We start from the raw sequence: 22,925 nt of genomic DNA on the forward strand, positions 1-22,925 counted from the left end.
CGTCCTGGTCCTTTCCTCTGGCTATTTCACATCCTCTCCTGCGTGACCATTTCCCCACCACTTAAACAATTATCCGCTGCAAAGGAAATCCGACCAGCCCACAGCATTTTCACACCATGGAATGGGACTCACAGACAAAGGCAAATGCCAGAGACAAGAGTCTTCTCCACAGCTCCGGCACGAGCAGTGCCAAAGCCAGAGTCACGGACCTGATAATCCCTGAATAATTCAATAAGCACCTTCACAGTGCTGCCACACGGTCTCCTAACCATGTCACCATGTCATTTTTTAACAGATATATGCATCAAGACAAAGGAACGCTCAGCCTGCATAAGAAACCATGGAGCCCACCGGCACCGCCCCATCCTCTGTGACCCCCTCATGGGATGTGTTTCCCCAGAAGATGCTGGAGCCCATCGACATCGCTGTCCTTGTGCTTTACTTTGTGTTTGTCCTCGCAGTTGGGCTGTGGGTAAGCAGATATCATTAAAAACTTTTGTATATGCCCTGTTACACTGAAAAATACGGCTGTTGGGCCTCAAATTATTTTACTTTGGCTTGGATCCAGCTGCACTTCACTGGATTCAACTGAACAAGTGGAAAGATTGAGTTTACAGGTTCTTTTCCTCACTTCAGCCTGGGGAAGTGTCCTCACTGCTCCAGAGGAGAGCTGTTCAGCTCTAGTGTTTGCCACAGTTTTGAGAACCCTTGTAAGGAAGAGGTCATCTGAGTACAAAGTATTGCTAAGAATAATGTTTTGTTCATCCAGGAAGGAATTGTTGTCTATAAATCACCTGTGCTTGTCTGCAGTGGTCTCGACAGCAGATTCCATAAATTTAAAATACTGTTTATATATAATTAAGGCAGAAGGACATCCTTTTGGCATGGCATTTGTAATAGCAAAAGCACAATCGGCTGTCATAAGGCAGAGATGAATAGTTGCTCCCCGCACACATGGTGCATAACTCTCGTGGTGTTGCATGAAACTACCTGAAATCTCTGCAGAACAGGAGACAATGTGTAATACATGCAACACGGAGCATTTCGCCCAGCTGTGCCTAATAACCAGGGATGTGTGCGGTTCTTGCCCAAAATTGCTCATCTTTCTCACAGATCTGGAGTGATTTAGTTTGCTTCTCACAGAAAACATGTAACCAGGATGCTGAAATGATGGAAAACTTTGCATTTGGCTTAGAGCCCTGGTCTGTCCCCTCCCTTGTCTGCTGCTCTCTCGTCCCCCAGCATTTCCCAGCAGCAGCTGCAGGAATGGGACTCACCCTTTGCTTTCACCCGGTGAGAGCACAGAGTCTCCTGCTGGGGACGCCACTTGGCGATGCTCTGAGCAGCAGCTGATGCGGTTGCTGACACCCCTGTCCTGCTTTTCTGCTTTCCCAGTCCATGTGGAAGACGCAGCGCAGCACTGTCAAAGGCTACTTTCTAGCCGGAGGACAGATGGTTTGGTGGCCTGTAAGTACCTTTATCGTTACACTCCTTGTGCCCCTGGGCTACAGCAAGACTGAAAAGCACTTTTGTCCAAACAAAACTTATTTCTCCAAACAGAAAGAAAGAAAAGAAATTACTTCCATGGTTTGCAAAGACCCAGTTATAATACTGGTGGTTTTTTTCCCCATATTCAAGACTGGGGCAGCAGATCTGTCGCAGGGCATTGCCACAGCCCTGCATCCATGTAAGAGCCAACCCTGCAGAGCCTGCCCAATTCTGCATGCTTTGATCAGGAGATTTCCAGAATTAACTGGGTGGTCCCCATCGCTATGTGGGGTGTTTCATTTGGGCTGGGCTAGTGAGTCAGTACAGACTAACGTAAGAACCTGATGGACTGACATTTCTACTGGTTATCTTTGCTTTCTGCCCTGCATCTCTGTGAGAGACCAGACGCTGTTAGAAGCGGGATGGTCCTAAACATGCCCACAAAGGAGCGATAGGCAGTGAACAATGAAACAAGCCAAAGAGAGGTGCTGGAGCCATTGAACACATAGGAAAAAAAAGGTGTCAGAGGGTGACAAGGGTTTCATGTTCTCCATAGTAAAGAATGGGCTGACAGCATGCTTGTGTAACGCCTCCAGAGGGAACCCACTAGGGGGTGTGCACCAGAGCCCCAAACTGCCCATCACCAGGCTGAGAACACCCCTTGTCCCATGGCGAGGTCCCATTTCTTGTCTTTCCCCAGGTGGGCGCGTCCCTGTTTGCCAGCAACGTTGGCAGTGGCCACTTCATCGGCCTGGCCGGCTCTGGAGCCGCCTCAGGAATCGCCACAGCAGCCTACGAGTGGAACGTGAGTTGGCACAGTGGCTCACGCCATACGGGGAAACTCCAACACCAACAAACGTGTATTATACCAACACGAGGGGACCGCTGTGGCAGCTCCAAATACTCAGGCTCCTGAGCTGGAAGCCACCTGCTGGGGACACCTGAAGGATAACCCTGTCCCTGTGTCCCCACCAACCCAGCCCACCACAGCTGTGACCAGCATCACTCACCTACATTTCCATTTGCTTTGCAGGGGATGTTTTCTGTCCTGGTGCTGGCCTGGCTCTTCCTTCCCATTTACATAGCAGCAGGAGTAAGTAGAAAGGATGTTGTGCCCATTGGTGATTTGCTGGTATTTAAACCACCTGTTGGGCTCCTGGGCTTAATCATCTCCTGCTGCACCTGAGTTTCTGCTCCATGGTGCTCCCGGCTGCTCTGGTGGCCTGGGCTAAAGGGGAAGAGAGCTGCTGGGGACAGCAATGGGGGCTCAGGTGTGGGGTCAGACCATTCCACCACCCAGCAATGGAGTAAAGTTGCTCTGTGTCCCGAGGGGGTGGACAGAGGCTCTCACAGCACAGTTTATAGTGAGCCAAGCATTACAGCTAAGTCAGTGCTTGCTAAGCTGTTGTGCTGGCCTACGGAGCCAGCTGAGAACCAAACACAAGCACAGCACAAATGGCAGAGCTGTTCTGGTCTCTTACCAGTGCAAACCACAGTGGCTCAGAGGGCACTGGAGGGGCCACGTCCCACTAGCTGTGACACATCTCTCGTGTAGGTCACTACCATGCCTGAGTACCTGCGGAAACGTTTTGGAGGCAAAAGAATCCAGATGTTCCTGGCAATTCTCTACTTGTTCATCTATATTTTCACCAAAATATCAGTAAGTAGAAAAAAACATGGAAACAGACTGAATTAAATTCGCTTTGGAAACATGCTGATCAGTGAGGCTGAGAAATGCAACTGCTGGCCCTTCCCTGTGTTAGCAGAAAAGGGTGTATTACCACAATATCTCAGGAAGCTGGACTATAGTTGTTTGAGAACCCCCACAAAAATAATAACTTTTTGGTTTTTAATGTGAAGGATCTGAACGCTTGCTACAGTAGGAGGGAAAGCTCAGTGTCGATGTCCTGAGCTATAGTTCATTGAAAAGCTGAGCTGTGAGTGTGGATGCATTTGTTGTCATGCTTGGTACACCTGGCAGTTCACCCAGTTTCCTCCCTTTGCGCATTCATCACCTGCACAGAGGCTAAATGGTGTTCTGTGTAGGATGAACAAGAACGTAGGAGCTGGTATGTGGTTAGGTGAAAAGAGCTTCATGATTTATAGCACCTCTTTGATGTAGTGCCTTCAATAAATAACTGAATCAACCCTTGTGCAACATGGCACAGGCTGTTTATTAACTGTGCAGCAGTGCAGCGATCTGTGAAATCAGACAAGTCCTGCCGGTGTTTTGCCTGTACGTACGGGGCCGGGTGGGACACGGTGTCTGACACCCGCCTGCCCATGTCCCCTCTGAATGAGTGCGAATCACAGGGTTCGAGTGGCACCGAGGAGCCATCTGATGGAAACCTCTGATAATACGAGTCCTGTACTCGAGATGCTTTTATATCTGTCTGTCATTCTGTGGTCTGCACTTGGCCTGTCCTGAAGCTCTCCTAAAACACAGTGTTTTCCCGTAGCCACAGAGCTCGTCTGTCAGGGCTGGCTCCCAGCCCTGAGGACGCGTTTCCCTGTGATCTCACTGTCACCGTGTCACCAGGAGGAATTCGCAGCATGGCAAATGGGTGCTGGGGCTGGCTGGGGGTTTGCACTGTGCGTGCTCTGGTCTCAGCTCTCCCCACCAGCTCCTGGATGCTCCATGGAAGGGACAAGCTCACCCCCAAAAATGCCTTTTTCACCGAGCTCTGTGCATGCTCCACTGCTCTGGGGACAGCTCCATCGTCACCCTCCCTGCCCCTCCATGGACCACTCATGACAAACTGCCTGAACGCTGAACTGAACCTGGTGCCATTGCAGAGGGGGCAGGAGCTGGGGCTGCAGAGGGATGTGCCAGGTGGAGAAAACACTGTGGGGAGTCTCAACGGTTACAAACCAGATGGGTCTGTCCCACGAAGGACACGGCTTGGTCGGCGCTGCTCATCATCATATCATTGTGCCAACTGTGATAACGATCATTTTTCTCTAGGTTGATATGTACGCTGGGGCCCTCTTCATTCAGCAAGCCTTGCACTGGGACCTCTACATCGCCGTGGCCGGGCTGCTGGCCATCACAGCCGTCTACACCGTGGCGGGTACGTGGCTGAGTCTCAGATCCCACCACAGCCCCTGCCCAGGGAGCAGAGCTGTGACACGAGTCCTGCGCTCCCCACACCATCTGGCTTTGCCATGAGTGGATAATGTGGATAATGGGCTGGGGGGAAAGCAATTAACAGCTCGCCTATTAAGAAAAAATTCCCAGGTAAGAGTAAATGAATCCCCCTCATAAGGCCATTCCAGGTATGAGTGCGTGTCGGTTCTGCTTTAAGGAGAAGCTGCGCTCCAGGCATTTGCACAAGATGTTTGTCCTCCGGGTTTTTGGAGGTATGAGTGATTTACACAACAATGAGCCGTGTAATGCGGAAACCATTGTCAATCTTGGTGCCCTCGCAGGGCTCAGGAGCGGCCAAATGGAAAAAAGCCATGCATGGCGTAAGCAGCAAATCCGAAACAAATAAAGGTTCCTTCTTTCCCAGTGCTCACCCCAGTGATGTTGCTCATAAAGATTCCCCCCTCCCCTTTTTGTTTCTTCTTATTCAGCTCGGCCTTTGTTTTGGAGCTTTTTCATGTATTTCCCATAGAAGTACTAATACTGGATTTTGGCTTTTTAGTGACAAAATGGTGACTCATTATGATTCAAAACATGAAAAATTTCAGGCAAAGTGTCAGGCACAGGAACTGGCCAAATCGCCCCCAGCATGGCCAGAAGATGCCGGGCATGGGGCTCGGTTGATGCTGCTCGTCCAAAACTGCTGCAAAGCGTGAGATGCTCTGACAGAACAAACCCCGTTCCCTCATCTGCTGCTTCTCTGCTCTCACAGGTGGCCTGGCCGCCGTCATCTACACCGACGCACTGCAAACCTTCATCATGCTCATCGGGGCCCTGACCCTCATGGTCTTCAGTGAGTGTTTCCCTGGGGTTTTGTTGCTAAAACTGTGACAAAAGCTTTACCAAGAACTAGAAACGAGCTGGGTCATCAGAGCTGATCACTCAGTTGTTGTTCTGGGAACTGCCTTCTACACGCTTGTACAAATAATTTACAGTAGTTCTTTATGCGGTAAGAATACATGAGTACCCCCTGAAAAATCTCTAAAGAAGGAAAAAAAAAAGAAAATCTCTGAAGAAACAGGTTCTGAAGCATATTATAGTGAAGAAGCATGTTCCCTAGCCAGCAGTTTTAGTGTTACACCATCCCCAATGTTAGAGTCGATAGCTTCCAATTTTAAAGAACACTTGTGAAGCATCACCCATAGCAAACTACAGAGACTGAAAATCAGAGTACGAACCCGAGAAGATGATATCTGCTTCTCATGACCTGTTTTAGGCTTTATTGAAGTTGGTGGTCTTGAAGGTTTGCAGACAAAATACTTTGATGCCATTCCCAGCATCCGCAAGGAAAACAGCAGCTGTGGGTTGCCGAGAGAAGATGCTTTTCACATTTTCCGAGACCCTGTTAACTCCGACCTTCCCTGGCCAGGAGTCTTGCTGGGAATGACCATCCCGTCCCTGTGGTACTGGTGTACGGATCAGGTGGGTTGCTCCTCATCTCTTTGTTTGGTTTCAATAGAAAGTTACTGGTTGTTTGGATGTGATTACAAACCCAGGTTTTGCAACCTCGCCTGGACTGGTTTACTATTTCTGATGGGAAATCGGTAAAATCTGACAGTTGCAATCCTAAAGATGCCAAACTTGCTATGCGCAACTAGATTTTGGGAATCATTTCAAGGTATAAAGGGTTAAGAATGTATTTGTCAGTTAACCCCAGTCTATTAAGATATTTTTTTAAAAAAACTTAAGCCTTTCACTTCTTGTGAACCACCTGTGAACTTCTTGTGAACCACCTTCCTTCAACTTCCCAGGGCTCTGACTCCCATCCCTCCTACTGACAACATCGGAGCCAGCAAGATGAGAGCCCTAAGTCACCTCCTGATGCTCTTGTACTGCTGTTTCGTCTAATTCTGCTGGTTTCAGCCTCTGTCTTGCTTTGGCAGGGGGTGCTGCTGACCAGGCAGGCTCAGTGGCTCAGGGGACTCCCCAACAAATGAAGAAGAAATGAAAATTCCAAGCCTCAGCCTGATTAGTTAAGGAGCAGATGCTGCAGCACGGCATCCTGCAGAGGCAAGGCTCAGACCTGATGACACAAGCAGTGCTTTCCATATCTACTTTTCTGTAAGATACGCAGGATCTGAAGCAGGAATTATAAAGCTACAGCCAAGCTCTGGGTTGACCCTTCCAAGATTTCAGTAGTTTAGAGGAGGATGAGGTGTACACGTGAACACAACCGGTACCACATGGTCCTCAGCGAGCTCCTCTCTGCTGACAGCAGACCAAACACATTTCTTAATTTCTAGGTCATCGTTCAGAGGTCCCTTGCTGCTAAAAACCTCTCTCATGCTAAAGGAGGCTCCTTGATGACCTCCTACTTGAAAATTTTGCCCCTCTTTATGATGGTAATGCCAGGCATGGTCAGCCGGATTCTCTTCCCAGGTAAGTGCTGAACGAGAGATCTGCTCCCTTGATCTGTCACTACTGGTTGTGCCTCCTCTGTGGAGCTGAAACAGCCTTTACTGAATTAACTAAAAGGTTGCAGTGCACCAAACGCCCAGCAGATGAAACTAACTTGTTTAGATACGTCGGTTTATTGTGACCATGCAATACTGCCTCTCACTCCCCTTTCCTTATTTTAGATCTAGTGGCTTGTGCAGATGCAGAAATTTGCCGAAAAATCTGTGGCAACCCTTCTGGCTGTTCTGATATTGCTTATCCTAAGCTGGTGATAGAACTCCTGCCTGTAGGTAAGGAGCCTGGTGATGCATCAGCCAAAAGGTGTCTGTGGAAGAAGTTCAGAGAGGAAAATACCCTGCAACTGTAATTGCAGTGGGGTTTACGTTGGGCTTGGTGAGACCGCGGCAAGGGACAGAATGCAACAGGAGAGATGGGTGGTGATCCAGTGTCCAGAGGTCTGATTCAGTGAAACTTGGATGAGAGACAAAGCACAGATGTTTAACAACGATAATCAACTGTTAACACCTCCCTATAACTGCCACTTTAAAATTGAGGCTAAAACCATTTTTTTAAAAGTCTGTTCTAGTTTAAAGAAGAATTTGAGGACATCCTATAGTGGGGTTGCTGGGGATTCCTCAAGGTGGCTGCACTTCTTCTGTTCCCAGGACTCCGGGGCCTGATGATGTCCGTGATGATAGCAGCTCTCATGTCCTCCCTGACCTCCATCTTCAATAGTGCAAGTACCATTTTCACCATGGACCTCTGGAAACATTTCCGCCCTCGTTGCTCTGAGTTGGAGCTCATGATCGTTGGCAGGTACGGAAAACTGGGACAGGTGTGTTATATCAGAGCCTGAGCATCAAATAGACATCTGGGCACAGCTCGTGGCCTGTGCCCTGCACAGATGTGGTATCACCATATTGCACAGGTTTGGTGGAGAACAAGAGTAGGGCCTTATGGTTACGAGAGATCCAAACAGGAGCTTTGCTAGCTGGGAAACTGGAAAGGAAGAGTCTGAGCTGACAGCAACAGCATCTTTTTCTTGCACAGGGTGTTTGTGCTGCTGCTGACTGTGGTCTCCATCCTCTGGATCCCGCTGGTGCAGGCTGGCCAGGGCGGGCAGCTCTTCATCTACATCCAGTCCATCAGCTCCTACCTGCAGCCCCCTGTGGCAATGGTGTTCATCCTGGGCTGCTTCTGGAAAAGAGCAAACGAGAAGGTAACGACGCCACTGCGCTCAGCACAGTCTCTGTGGCCTCATTGTCCTCCTGAGGGTCCTGTAGTTTCAACCGCTGCCCCAGGCTGCAGCTCCTGCTGTCTTACAAAGGCTCCGCTGGCGTTTCAGAAGCAGTGACATGACTGTGCTGCTCTGTTCCAGCATGACCTTTGCAAAGCTTGAAGCCTGTTAGGGGCTAATTAGCCATCATCTTATTACACTGACTTGTATTATCAGCATCAGGGCAACTACAAAAGGCACAGTGAGCCCAGAGAGAGAATGAGACAAACCAAATAGCATCAGGGGGTACAAAACCTCCAGTTTCTCCACAAAGATTGGGTAAAGGGTAAAGTCTTCCCAAAACAGGCTTTGGTCAGGCAAAGAGCAGCTGTCAGACCCTCAGGGCTAAGGCAACCCTAGGACACAAATATCACTCTTGAAAGTATTCTGGCACAAGATGTTTTATGATGTTATCCTTGCTCTCCATACCCACATTAACGACACACTTGACCCCATGAGGAGAGGTCCCAGGTGCTGTGACAGCACTGCAGAGCTGAGAGCAAGAGCAGAAAAGGGAGGAAGGGATGATGGCCTTAAACTAAAGGAGGGGAGATTCAGACACGAGGAAGAAATTGTTGCGCCTGAGGGTGCTGAGAGCCTGGCCCAGGTTGGCCAGAGTGGTGGTGGATGAACCATTCCTGGAGACATCCCAGGCCAGGCTGGACGGGGCTCTGAGCAACCTGAGCTGGTGAAGATGTCCCTGCTCATGGCAGGGGGGGCACTGGGGGAGCTGGGAAGGTCCCTTCAGCCCAAACCATCCCATGATTCTATGATGCTGGGTAGACACGTCGTTCTTGCTTCCCTAACCCTCCCCATCCATCTGCAGGGCGCGTTCTGGGGGCTGGTGACTGGGCTGCTGCTGGGTGTCATCCGCCTGGTGCTGGACTTCCTCTACCCCGAGCCACGGTGCGGTGAGACCGACCTGCGCCCGGCCGTGGTCAAGAACATGCACTATCTCTACTTCTCCATGGTCCTGTCCGCCGTCTCCACCCTCACTGTGCTGCTCGTCAGCCTGCTCACAGAACCCCCCTCAGCAGAAATGGTGCGTCACCCCTTCAGGTTGCTTTTTGTTTTTTGTAACAGTTTCCGGGATGCCCCACGCTACAGCCATGGGAATAATGTGGGGATAAATAAGTTGGAAATGGAAGTTTCCATTCATTCTTTATTTACGATCACACTTGCAATAACCTGTAACTGCAACCCCTCCTCTGCTCCAGCTCCCTGCTGCCATTTAAGATTTTGGTCCCACAAATCCAGACTCCCGCCCTGGAAACTGGTCAACAGTAGATGCTACAAAGAGCTGTTCTTAAGTTCAAATGCGTGTTTAATTAATGAAAAACTAGCTTTTTTTCCCCTTTATTTTCCAAGAAATTTCAGCTTCTGGGTCATCTTTATCAACTCTCTTACTAATTTAGAAAGGAACCATTCTTACTCGCAGAAAAGAGAAACCAAGGGCAGAGAGCACACTTCCTCTGGAACAGGTTTATGCCAGTTTGACTATTTTCAATAGATAAACTGAGGCTACAGAAAAACACTAATAGCAGAAAGGAGAGGCCAGGGGACCTTCGGGACTCACACAGCCAGCGCATCCTCTCGCTTCACGACAGGACTAACGTGATGTATTTCTGCAATGCCCAGAGGGAGAGCGCCCGGGGAGGTGTGGGATCTGCTCCAGGGCTCCCCTGCCCTCCCAGCAGCAGTTCTTCCTCATCTCCAACCTGAATCTTTTCAGCTTCATGTTGTGCTCATCCCCTTCTCTCCACACTATTGTCGACACCGAGAACATTCCTCTTTAGCGAGTCTTTTACACATTTGAAGAAAATTATCATACCTCCCACCTGCCTTCTCTTCTTTCAACAACCCCAGTTCTTTGAAGCCTTCCTCCCTGGCCACACTTTCTGTTGCTTCCCTTGCTGACCCGCTCCCTGTCCGCATCCCACGATGGTCCCGTGCAGAAATGTCACCTTGCCAGCGATCGCAGCCGCGTCCTTCAGCGAGCGCAGCTGCCCCGACAGCCCCCGCGCTCCAGGCAAAACCACCCCGTGCCGGTGCAGCCGTCGCTTCTGCTGCTGCCCGCTGAGCCCTTGGCTGTTCCAGCCCCTCTCAGTGTTCTCTCCGCAGGCCGCTCCATGCTCAGGTAGTCCTTTGAACAACCGTGCAAGCAGTTTTCTTTAACAGCACTCTTCATGCCATCAGATAAGTCGGCTGACCTGGTTCACACGCGGGGACCTGCCAGCCAAGCCAGACCCGGCAGCCAGCCCTGCCCCTGACGCTGCCAAAGGAGCGCGTGAAGCCGAGCGTCCCGCTCTCCAGATTGATATAAGCATTGCTTCTGAAAGTAGTTCAAATGATAATAAATGTAAGTGCTCTGACGTCGTATTCAGTAACACCTACTCCTAACAACCCTAGGCACTATGTAAAAGCCTTTGAAGACGAGAAATGTTAAAGCTGCTTCCTCCAGATTGCTGTAACTTCAGGGCATGCTGGAAGGTTTTTACCTGACAGTGTTACCTAAGCAGAAGTTTAGTGTCTTTTCCATCTCTTGACGGCATTTCATATGCCTGACATGAAGACGGAGCTGGCTGGGATACAGAAAGCCGTGCCCGTTATCCGCACCAGAGCCCGGTGCTGCCTGCCCCGCTGCAAGGAGAGCTGGCTGAGAGAGGGGAGGGTGGAGGAAAAGCACGATTATTTTCATGAAATTCCATTTCTGTTTGTCAGTGGTGTTTTCTGATCGACTCTAGCACCAGGGAGAACCCAGAGCCCTGGGCGGAGTTCTTGACAGATCAGTGAAGGAGGATTTGCATTTTTTAAAACTTGTACTTGTTGGTATTAGGCACAAACACGCATAGCAACTCGTTCTGCATTTCCAGCGATGATTATCATCACTTGTTTTTGCCAAGCCTGGGACACTGCTTATGTAACTCTGCAGCTTTTGCTGTGTATTCCTTTCATCTATGAAAAGCTGTTGAAAAGCTCAGTAAGCTAATGTGTTACTGTGCAGCTCTCCCAGCCGCTGGGAAGTCTCTTGTTGGTTGTGCATGAGCCCCATCTGCCCAGTGTTTAGTGGTGTGTGCCCTGATCAACACCAGCGCTGCGAGAATTCCATTTACACCTGTGGTTTGCACTCACCCCAAATGGACCAGAGCTGATGGGCACCAAGCAGCTGCAGCTGAGCTTTTAGCTTTGGTTTACTGTGGCTGTTTATTAAATGTCAGGAACAGTAGAACCTGAGCTCAGAGCTCTGGGGAAGAATGAAACTGGTATTACAGCCCCACAAGATGCTCACTGAAGGGCTCCCCACACCTCAGCGTAGTCATTTAAAGAACGCTGGTGTGGTTTTGCATCAAACCCCTTTGTCCAGGCCACACTGGTATGTTGCTGGGCTGTGTTTCACTGGGGAGATTTGTGCCTCACTATGTGCTGTCTTTCTAGGTGCGACTAACACCAAAGGGAACTCGAAGCTGCTGACAGCCCTTCTGTGGCTCTGCGGGATGGAGCGCAGACAGGAGAACGCTGAGAACGCGGCATTGCCCAGAGCCGAGCCGCTGCCCGTGGCGTCCCTGGAGGAGAAACCGCTGGTGAAACACGTGCTGAACATCAACCTGCTGCTGTGTGTGTGCGCCGGAGTCTTCCTCTGGGCCTACTTCGCATAACGGCCGGCTATTCGACTCCAGACACCATCAACTAATTTTAATTGGTGTAAATAATAAGAATTAGCAGAGGGTTAATGTAATTCATAATGCTTTCTAAATTTTATTTCTTTATTTAAGAAGACCCTTCTCCCTGATCCTTTCCTTGTTTCTCATGGGGTTCTGGCTGTAAAAGGTGCTGAGTGCTCGACACCGGCAATGAGATGGGTTTAAAGAGCTAAGCGAGGCAGAAGAGGTTTGTTTGCTTATTTTAAATATTTAATTATGCTCTTTGGATTTCGAGCACTGCCTGCAATTCAGGAGGTCTGGATTCTGTTTCTGTTGATGCCTCTATACCCAGCTACAAGCACGCTTGGTTCAGATCCTGTGCGTCGTGCGGCTGCAGGGGCAGCAGCGTGGGTGCACTAGTGCGAGTTTCATTTCTGGGAGGTTGTGCTCAGTTACGTGGCGTTGCCGCCTGCGCTGCAGCCTCTCCGGGCTGCACAAGAAGCCGACACGGCCCCACCGGGCCTGGACCTTCCCCAAACGCCAGCAGGGACACCCGGACCAGCTACACCAGCCCAGAGCCCCCGGGACGAGCCGCGATCTCCCGTCCCTCCAGGCCGCTCGTCTGTGCGCTGAAACCCGCGGCGGGACCATCCACCCCGCACCCAACGTCCATCAGGGGGCCGGGCGGTGCTCTCCCCTCCCCATCCCTCCCCCGGGGCTCTGTGGAGCTCCACAGACACGCAACAAAGAGCGAGCGCTCCCGCCGGGAGCGTGTGCCCGGGGGGCTCCAGCCCGGCCATGGCGGAGGAGCCCCCGGCGCGGAGCCGCCCGGACTCGCCGGAGCCCCCGGCCCTGCGGCGGCACAACCTGCTGGGCGAGCGGCGGGACCGCGCCGGGCAGGTGGGCAGGGAGCGGCGGGGCCGGGGCTGCCCCCGCGGGCCGGGCGGTGCGAGCGGCCCGGCCCCGTCCCGCTGTGCTCCCGCAGGGCCGGTTCCCGCTGCACAGGCTGCTGGTGCTGGCCCGGCTGCGCCCGGGGGCGGCGGCGGAGGAGGCGGCAGGTGGGTGGCGGGGGTGGCCCGGCGGGGGTGGCGCGGCCGGGGGACCCGCAGCCCCACGCTGTCACCTCGCGAAGCCGCTGTCGCGATTCCTGCTGGTGCAGGGCGAAGATCCACGGGGCGTCCCACATCTCATGGTCATCTAACATAAACTGCCATAAATACGTTAAGTATTGTGGCAAATATCACCTACAAAAGCGTGTGGCATGGAGTTGTGTAACGGGCAGCATGGAGTGGCGATACAAGCCTTGTAGTAGCCCATAAAATAAGAAAATACTATTTTGTTAAACCATATAAAGAGTTTTGTCACTTGGGAATCCTTCCTAAACAAATAAAACACAACTATTAGAAACCCTAAGGGAGAGAGACTTAATTTTTGAAGTTTGATGCTGTTTTTGCAACCAGCCTTCAGTGCGACTTTCCCAGCCAGCTAAGGTTTGCCAAGTCTCTTGTCTGATGAGGTGACACATTAAGGCAACTGGGTTTTTAAACACCCGTATCAGGTAGGGCCAGTGTCAAGCAGAGCCCACGGCCCAGCTGCACATGCAAAAACCTCTGACATGCACCAAAACAAAACCACATCTGTAAATAAATGCTAATGGGACTCATAGGCTTCAGCTACTGAAACATCCCAAGTTTTGGTGCTGTTTTGGGAGCTCATGTCAACTGCATTGGTGCATATGTTAAGAAGAGATTCCCATGGTGGCAATAGCTTAATGTTTCTTCCAAGTAACAAAAGCACCAACTGTGAGTCTGTTGCGTGTGGCAGCAGAGAGCACAGAACAGACCACACTGCACTGATGAACTATCGCTGTGAACCGCTTGACAAACTGCCAGTTTTGCTTTTGAAACAAGGTTATCACCGAGGATTGTTTGAAAATTCATTAGAAGACCATGCAAGGGAACAAGTCTCGGGTCTGCTGCTTGTCTATTCCAGCCACGTTTGTCATGTGGTAGAGGTGAGTTACAGGAATTCCCGGTGGGATCGAGTAACCTTGATTCATCCCGGTACAAACTGGAGCTCCAGGGGGCTGCAATGTGTAACACGTATTGCGTACAGCGGCTGGGAGACCCGAATAGCGCTGTGCAAACTCGGTAACTCACGCTGGGATTTGCTCCAGCCGGTGCTCCGGATAACTGCCCAGCGCCCTGTTCTGATAGAATCAACCTGTCAGACGCAACAGGAACGTGCGTTGTCCTCAGCGCCTGGGACTCAAAGGGAAACACCACGTAGGGCAGCTGATGAATTATCTTTATATTCAGAAATTAAATTGTAATGAGCAATGCTGTAACAACTCTACCCTTTCCTCTGCAGTCTTGCAGCAGCACGATCCATCTCATCATCCAAGATTTAGCTTCTCTCCAAAGTCAAGGTCATGGGTAAGTGTTTGATATCACTGCGATGAAACAAAATTTTAGCCAGAGTGGTAAAATGTTTCCTTCAGGTTAAACTGAACATTGGCTATGATTATATCAAACTCTTGTTCTCCCATTGAAGGCCTGTTGGCCAGAGGAGCTGAGCTCCACCCCCCCCGCACCAGAGTCCATCTGTAGGACACCAGCAACTGTCAACAGCCTGCAGAGGTTTCAGAAAACAGGAACATTCCATCCTTGGGAATAGGCTGTTATTATTTCTGTACCCTGCTCTGTCAACATTTGTACATGCATGTACTGGAATTCCAAAAATTAGAGTATTAGTCGCTGCTTTTTTTATGAAACTAAAAAAACCCCTCCATGCTGTGCTTTAGGATGGAATTCACTCTCTTCCCACACAGTGCTTTACTCCAGGAAATTAAAGTTTTGGTGGTGGCCCATAACATCCCCACCAGGCTGTTCCCAGACTGGTACGTGGCCGCGGCACCGTCTCCTGTGACACCTCCCGTGACATCCCCACAAAGCACAGCAGAGCCCCAGCCCACGGCGGAGCTGGTCGCAGAGCTGCTCGCCCTCCTGCTCACGCTGGCAGCCGGTGTCCAGAGTTCTGAGGTAACCCCAAATAACCAGGCGGTGAGACACGTGCCCGATTTGGCACAGAACCCCCCTGCAGCAGGGAGCAGCCGCGCTGGGCTCCCAAGCAGAGTTTACAAAGCGTTTACACCTGTGAGGATTCCAAGAGCAGTGTTACAGCATTACGAAACCTCCGTCCTTTATGCTGAGTTTCTTTCCAGACCTCCACAGGGTTATTTTGTGCAGCCATTTGAACTAATCGACTGCACCACCACAGCTTAAAGCCGGGTGGAAGTGACTCCTGAGGCCGATGCCATCGCTGTGCGCTCCCAGGACAGGGACACAGGGTTTGGGGGAGAAACACCCATTTCCTCACCTTTAGCTGTGCCATTGCCCTGTGCTTTGTCACTGCACTGAAATATGCTGTTTACGATCCAGGATGACAGTGAGGATACACTGGAGAGCGTGCACACTCTTGCCCCCGAGCTGCTGATCCCAGCAGAGACAATTAACTCTCTGTATAATGCTGAAGAATGTACAAGTCCAGAAGATTTTCTGAGCATTTATTTAAGTCCTTCACAGCCTGCCCTGGACTCAGGTACACTGTGTACAGTTTGAAACATCACCTTGAGTAACAGAACTAGAGCTGTTGGCTCCTGACAGCAAATTTGGAGTTAGAGGAGGTTGTTCCAGTGCTGGTGCCTGGTCAGCGGTGTCTGAACTGGGAACAACTGGGCAGCCACAGGGATTTCCAGCTGGGGCATCAAGAGGATCACAACTCTAATACGTCCTGTCTTGTCAGGGCCTTCGTGAAATGCAGTTTTATTTTGGAGTTAAGCCTGAGGTCTAGTTTAGTAACTTCAGTAAAATGTATTACAGGGTATTAAGGAATTCACAGGTTAATGAATTAATTCTAGGAAGGTTAAAACTGACCGTTTCCTCTCCCTCTCATTTGCAGAAACTGTGTGGCCTGTCTCATCCCATCCCACTCCATGAAACGGGCTCTAGATGAGGTTTGCAGCTGGACTCAGTTGTGTTTAACATCAATCCACACATTACAGATCAGATTCACTGTCACTCGCATTGTCCACTGAAGTTGTCAGAAGAGCCAGAAACATGTGAGGGAACGACTGTGTCACCTTCCCTATCCCTTGGTAGCAATGTTACTCACAAACTTGAATAAAGATGCTTTAAGATGACAAAAGACAATCTTTAATTTTATAAATGTTCACCCAACTGAAGAATCCAAACAGCTGTTTCAAAGTTCTTTCAAAATTCAACCGTTTTCTATGAAAGCACAAAAACCACTTCCACGATTTCAGCTTGAAACAGTAGCAAGTCTCACATAAACAAAAGCAGGCTTGGTTAATACAAATAACTATGAAATAAGTATTAAGTACTGATCATTAAGTAGCAATGAAATGATTAAAGATACAGTAAGTTTCCTTCTGCAGTCTGACAGTCCTTCAAGGCACTCGAATCATCCACGGCTGTGACGGGGTGACAGAACCAGCAGTCACCACCAGCACTCCGGCGTTTTTTGGTTCATGTTTTAAAAAGAATCTGCAGCAAATCAGAGAGGGAATGTCTCTTGCAAGGCATCTCCTTGTAATGGCTACAAACTAGAAATAAAAGTCTAACCGTGACATTAAAAAGATTATTTCCATAATACATGCACTTTAAATAACTAATTGTTCTGCTTCTTATTCTTTTGGAATCTCTGCTAATACCGTCTGTATTAGCAGCAATTAAGCTTCCTATGCACGTTTCTGCAGTAATTAATTCCTTCCATCCAAGATTTTGAAAACCATTGCCGAGACACAGATCATTAAACTTCTTCTGAATGGCTCTTCACCGTCTCCGTGATGCACAAGTCACAACTCTACAGTTTTGCCATATCGTCAAAAGAAGCTTTTCCCTGTCAGCTCCGATAGTTTTCCCAGCAGGAGAGGAACCTTGGGGAGGTCAGTGTCCGTCACAGAGCGGTGCTTTCCGTGTCCTCCACGTCGAGCAGGAGGTGGTTGTGCAGTTCTTTGCTCGCTGCATCTGGAAGAAGCTCTGAAGGGGTTTGAAGTGGTTCTCGGATACTGGAATTAGGGTCTGCACAAAAAACGAACAGCAAGTTTAGCAGTCGGGGCAGTGGGATCCCATCCCGAGTGTGTTCTGGGGCAGCTCCTCAGAGAGACGGAAAGGAAAGACCGACAAAGGCTTTTCAAACAGACACTGGCACCTATGTGCACCTGCACACACGGACACACACAGGCTAAGCCAAACTAAATAAACCTCAGGAGCTGCTTCCCCCACATACCATTTTTTAGTCTTGTACATAATAAGAAACCACATTTATTTCTGAAGAATGGGAGACAGCAAGTACAGTTTATTATCAGATTCTTCAGTGCCCTTAAGAGTGATTCGGTGCTCCAGACTTCCATGGCAAAACTCAATGGTCACTTAGCAAAAAAAATGGGCACCTAAATCATCAGCCTGGCAACCAGCACCTCCGGCTTTCAGGAGCAACAGGAACATGTGTGGTGTCAAAAGGAGGCACCGTCACAAGAGGAAGAAAATATTTAACCCAAATGGCACATTAAACCTCTTTCCTGTGTATAACAGGGAACATCATGTTCTCTGTCTCTTCTGAAGGGAGGAGACTTTTGCTCCCACCAAGGTGTCCAAGAAGGAGCTCAAAATGTTGCATTTCTGATGTCTGACCACCCTGGTAGGACCAGAAAAATCCCTAACAGTTCAAAAAAGACATAACTGAAAATATTAAGTCAGTATTTTGGAAAGCTAATCTAGAATATGCCACAACATCGCTTACAACAACACAGGAGCTGATCCAAACAGAAAATCATTTAGAGCATTAAATCAATGAAGAATCCAAATAAATGCCTTGCTTTTAAACACAGGTGGCATAGACAGGCCTCCTATAAAGTCTTCGACTCATATCTTGAGCATAAAGTCTGACATTTTCAGCATGTGCCCACAGAGCCAGACTCGCGCCACGGGCAGCGAGTGTGTGTCCTGTGACACCGACGAATGGGTCAGTGTTCACACCTGCAGCGCTGCGGCTTTCCCAATCATGGGACTCCAGGATTTGTTCTCTTGGGAGCTGTGAGCTACACGTGTTCTCCCAAGTCTGGGCAAGCACCACATTCTGCTAAGATGGCATTTCAGTGGTGAACGAAATCACGCAGCGGGCACAGAACAGCCCATCAGCACTGCTGGGACTTGGGAAACACCATCAGCTGGGGGATCTTTTCCAGATTTCTCTGCCCAGCCCTCATTCTCATTTCGAAAGCCGGTGTTCTGGTGGTTGGGCTGTGCCGGGCCTGTGGCACCCCCGACATCATCACTGTTCAATGAAGAAATAATTGCTGCGGCTACTTTAAACCCACACCTTGCACTCAGCCTCACATTCATGTGTTAAAATCAGTCCCTGATCCATGAAAGCAAGTTTCCTAACATCAGCAGTTCTCCTTTGTTCCCACTGTACCACAAAACTGCCGTTTCTGCAGCACATGAAAATTTAAGTACTTTTAAAGTCGGCTGATATTTGTTTTAGTCACTTTTACTATTGTCAACAGAAGCAGTATCACAGAGGAGAACAAACTGCAATCGTGTGAACGTTCCCAAATTCTTCTTGCATTTTTTGCTGTTACCTTTGGGCCTTTATTTACAGTTCCAAAGGTGCGTTGGAGCTGTAGGTGAGGAGTTCTCCCCACCATTAGCTGCCTACTGAGGGTGAGTTGGAAAAGGAGGGAACAGAGCGGGAGGTGACACAGGGAAGGAGCGTTTGTGACAAACAACAGTGCAGCCACTTCAAATACAAAATCAAACTCTGTACAACAAAACACAGGCATTTCTAGAGAGGATTTTCTGTACGTGGAAGAGATACAATGTGGAACTGGCCAGTCAAAACATGAACAACTTGACACATTCTGGTCTCCAGTACTTTTAGTATGTTAATGGAAGAGCGAGCAATTAGCCATTCGTTGTGCATGCCACGCTAATGAGAACACAAGCAGGGTTACTGTGACAGGTTAGTAGTGGGCAGCAGCACACACATGATTATCAATTAGCAACATTTTTGGCCAATCAGATGCCTTTTCCTTACCATCGAACTTTCCCATACAGTTCCTACTGAATGCAGGTCAAACATCTAGATTATTTAATAAAATTTTTGATTAGAATATTCTTTTCTAGGGCTTATTACTTTAATAGCATAAATAGAATTTGAGGCATTACTAAAGTCCAGTACCCGGACAAAGGAATTCACCAGTATCGTGAAAACATTTCAGAATTCCTGTTCTGAAATGATGAAGCTTGCTGGCAACTTCATTTTGCTCCCATTATTGCCACCTGTCTTCCCTTGCTCCACTACTTAAGGTTAAAGTTAAAACCAGCTGTTTCGCATTGTGAATTAGATAAATCAGTCTATAATAAGTGCTTGTATGTGCACAGGTAAACGTCAGAGCAGATACTCTGACGCAATATGCAATGTTGTTAATTCGGAACAAACATTAATCCTTTAAAACAGCCTGACCTGGCAGAGGTGGGTGCTCCTGTCCCAAGTGTGCTGCTGTGTGGGAGCCCAAATTTCACTTCAGCTATTCCCCAGGTGGTGTTTTTTTAAAACACACTCACTTTCTAGGTTCCTTTATCAGTTTTGCTAGAGAATCCTTCACTATCACCTTTCTTTTACCAGTTTTCCTGCAAGGCAGCTTTCATACTAGTGTTTGCCAGACACAACTTACACAGCCAATGTGCTGGGGTTTGCACTGGGAAGGGATGATATTAAGTCCCTGCAGTTTTAACACCGTTTTGTTTCAACGCTGCTCATTTCAGTGTTTCTTCTATTTCCCCAGTGGCACTGGAGCCGGCACTGAGCTGTTATACCAGTCTGTGCCCAGCCTGGGATGTGCCCATCACTCCATTTGTGTTACCTCAACTCCCCCACTAACAAAGCAGCCCCTGGAGATGATTTAAAGACAAGTATTTCTCCAGTTACACAGGGGTACAACACACCCTACCTGTCCGCCAGCATTAAAGCTATTTCCTCAGAACCAGAAAATCCCAAATGAAAATAAACACAGTCAGCTGACTTCAAAATTCAAGTCTTCCTTTGAAGTTGGACTCATCAGCACAGTTCCCCTTCTTTACTTATCTGGAAGTGCTGTAAAGATCCAGGGCCCAGCCTTATTTCTGAATTGCAATAAATTACTCTTGTATTTTAAAGTTACTGACAGAAGTACAATGAGGAAAAGTCTGTTATTTTAAAAAGCCAAGTTACATTTTAGTTGCTTAAGCAGCTCATTTATGGCAAATTTCTCAAGTTTAAGAAAACTGTACTTCCAACTTCTCAACCCAATACTCATTTCAGTATCTTTCCTCTTAACAGTCAAATCTTGAGATAATTCAGGAATTCAGCCTGTCACGCAGTTGGTACCTGAAACGCAGCATCTCTAGCCCACCCATAAGGATATTAAGATTATTAATGTGTCATTGGTAGCTGTGATTACCAGACTAGTGCTATTAATATTAGTGAGGCCAGAGCTGGCAGGATGCAAACGTGTCAGAGCGCAGATGCTGCTGGGTGCTTGTCTGCACAGGGGTTTAGTCACATCAACACGTGTTTTGCCAAATCAATTCTAAGTAGTTAAAAATAACCGAGAACCTGAAGTGAAAGCTACATTAAAATGCAACCATAAAACACTGACTTGTAGGAAAAACCCACTAACTTGAATATTTGCCTGCACTGATAAGATCAAACCTGTTTTCAACGGGTCACTGCTTCACACTTGACTTGTGGACTAGTAGTTCTGGTGGCTTTGTATGAAGTGTCGCTTGCTTCATTATAGTTATTTTTACAATTTGTTTTAGGGAATAACAATGTTCACAGGACTATTAAAATTAAGCAGCATAGGTCTTAAACTCTTACAAACAGAATGACATGTAGTGATGAGGTAACACAGAGTTGACAGAGCACATACTCCAAAGCGCATATACAAAATAAAGCTACAAATAAAATACTGCTGTGCAGGAGCATTTTAGCTTATGCTGCATGTTTCTGGTAAGTACAAACCTTATTCGCAGTAACCATCCCCACCTGTGAAGGCATCATGGGGTAAAGCTGTTAGCAACAGAATTTACACTTTGCATTCCAATACATTAGTCATTCTAGAGAAGCTGCAGTGTCATTGGTAAGTTTTAACCATTATTAAATATAAGTAGATTTAAAAGCATTAGTCTCCTACATTCATTATCACTTCCTTCAACATGTCCTAAAATAAGCAGAGCCTCATAGAACATTTCAAGATCTGCTAGTTTTGACTGTCCTCAGCAGTTACATTATTTCACTTTTTTTGCCCAAAATTTCAATTACTATTATCCCTACAGGAACTCCAAGGTTCATGAAGGTCCTGTGAGAAGACAAAGTTTCTCTCCTTCATGAATGTCTGAAAACAGAAGAAGGCGGCTGCACTGAAAATATGAAGATCTATCTAGAAACTGACCCAAGATATATAGTAAGTGTATATGATTCTTCAGCTTCTGGATGTCCAGCTTCAAGCACATCAGAAGACTTTGTTCTCATACGGTAAAACATTCCCTGTTTTAGTATCTTGTCTATTAAAACATGTATCAGTGGCCACTTTTGGCACTTTCTGATCTTCTGTATGTATTGAAATATCCTGTCCTTGGTGACACTTCTCCCTCCACCAAATATTTGGGGGTTTTTGGCAACAGGTGTATCAGCATAACTGAGGCTGCCATGAGCCTGTGCCTGGAGAAAGCCCTAGAGGGCTGGTTGCTATAATAGTGTTTTGCTTCCAAAGCAGGAAATAAATAAAGCAAATAAATAAAACAAAGCAAGCCAATTTAGGTTTCTCTCAAATGCTTCTGCCTCAGCAGTGACAACCTCCACTACGGAAGTGCTCCAAACTCTCACGCACAGAACAGCTGGGTGGGCATTTTAACTGGAAATGAGCAATTTCGTGTTTTAACTGTTATTTGTGCTTCTTGTTTTCCCCCTCCAAAAGCAATCTACAGCTACGGGCATTATTTTCTTCATTTCCCCTCCCTGAGGAGACACCGAATGCGAAAGGATCCACTCACCTGTCACTATTTTGGAAGCCGTTTGCGTGGGATTCGCACTAAGGCCTTCTCCGGCCGGCTGCGAAGCGGGGTGGGGCGGAGGGGGCACGCTGGGTCTGTTGCGGGGTTTGGGGACGGGCCGTGGCCGCGGCAGCGTCCCGCTCTGGGGCGGGGAGTGGGGACGGGAGGGTTCTGGAGCGGGTTGTGGCTGTGACGCCAGGGAACTCGTGGGGTGTTTTCCCAGAGGGGGGGTGTCGGGCGGCGTCGGGGTCTGCGGAGGAGTGTAACAGGGCTGCTCGGGTCCGTGCTCGCTGCCCGGCGCAGCGGGAGGTGTCTGGCTGTTTGCTTTGGGCTGCAGCGGAGGAGTCGCCTGTGCCGGGGGCTGCGGGGGCGGGTGGCTGGGAGCCTGGAGCGGGGACAGGCTGCTGGAGGATCGCCGAGGAGCAGAGACCTGCGAACTGGAGCTCGGGGCTGCTCCCAGGTTGGCATGTTGAGCAGGAGGAGAAGAACTTCTGGCAGGTGGTTTTGGAGAGACAGAGGGTGGCTGAGTGGCCGGGGCAGGACTCTGGCTGCCCGGTTGTGCCGGCGGGGGGTTGGCTGGCTTGGGGGGTGCTGGCGCTGGCTTCTTTACAGCTGTCAAGGGAACAGGCGAGATTTCACCCTTGTGTCTTGGGAAACCAAAATCCCAAAAGAAAGCAAGCAGTAGCACAAAAGAGCACGCAAGTACATTATCCAAATGAAACAGTATATTATCAAATAAAAGCAATATCAATAAGAGCCCACAGAAATGTGTACACAGGTTTACTGATCAATAGTCTTTGAGTGATTTTGTTAAACAGTGCTGGTATAAACAACATTCATGAAAGAGTCCAGGATTCAAA

At 48.7% G+C, this 22,925-nt stretch overlaps 3 protein-coding genes across 7 annotated transcripts in view; 2 read left to right on the forward strand and 1 right to left on the reverse strand.

Moving 5' to 3' along the window:
• Positions 1–340: 340 nt before the first annotated feature.
• On the forward strand, positions 341–11,962 carry SLC5A11 (solute carrier family 5 member 11; the record flags this gene model as incomplete). Its single annotated transcript, XM_080354080.1, has 15 exons — positions 341–472; positions 1,396–1,467; positions 2,189–2,293; positions 2,522–2,581; positions 3,044–3,148; positions 4,454–4,559; positions 5,346–5,426; positions 5,850–6,055; positions 6,877–7,012; positions 7,213–7,320; positions 7,696–7,846; positions 8,081–8,249; positions 9,133–9,348; positions 10,503–10,665; positions 11,742–11,962. The coding sequence occupies 15 exons, from the start codon at positions 341–343 to the stop codon at positions 11,960–11,962; spliced, it is 2,031 nt and encodes a 676-aa protein (XP_080210206.1).
• Positions 11,963–12,745: 783 nt separating this feature from the next.
• TEX47 (testis expressed 47) lies at positions 12,746–15,567 on the forward strand (the record flags this gene model as incomplete). The annotated part of the gene is made up of 6 exons (XM_080353958.1): positions 12,746–12,847; positions 12,933–13,005; positions 13,858–13,961; positions 14,318–14,382; positions 14,778–14,988; positions 15,388–15,567. 6 exons carry the CDS (start codon positions 12,746–12,748, stop codon positions 15,565–15,567), a joined length of 735 nt encoding a protein of 244 aa, XP_080210084.1.
• A 581-nt stretch (positions 15,568–16,148) lies between these two features.
• The window catches only part of ARHGAP17 (Rho GTPase activating protein 17), a 39,361-nt gene continuing 32,584 nt past the window's right edge, over positions 16,149–22,925 (reverse strand). For 3 of the 5 annotated variants that reach the window (XM_080354240.1, XM_080354243.1, XM_080354239.1), the window contains 2 exons: positions 22,066–22,677; positions 16,149–17,049 (listed from right to left, as the gene is read on the reverse strand). In XM_080354240.1, the coding sequence (XP_080210366.1) occupies positions 16,925–17,049; positions 22,066–22,677 (737 nt within the window). In that variant the 3' untranslated portion in view covers positions 16,149–16,924. Of the gene's footprint in view, positions 17,050–21,034; positions 21,083–22,065; positions 22,678–22,925 lie in introns of all 5 variants that reach the window. The other 2 variants (XM_080354242.1, XM_080354241.1) reach the window with 2 other exon arrangements.

The sequence above is a fragment of the Nesoenas mayeri genome (genome assembly GCF_963082525.1).
Source record: "Nesoenas mayeri genome assembly, chromosome: 15".
NCBI classification, from domain to species: domain Eukaryota; kingdom Metazoa; phylum Chordata; class Aves; order Columbiformes; family Columbidae; genus Nesoenas; species Nesoenas mayeri.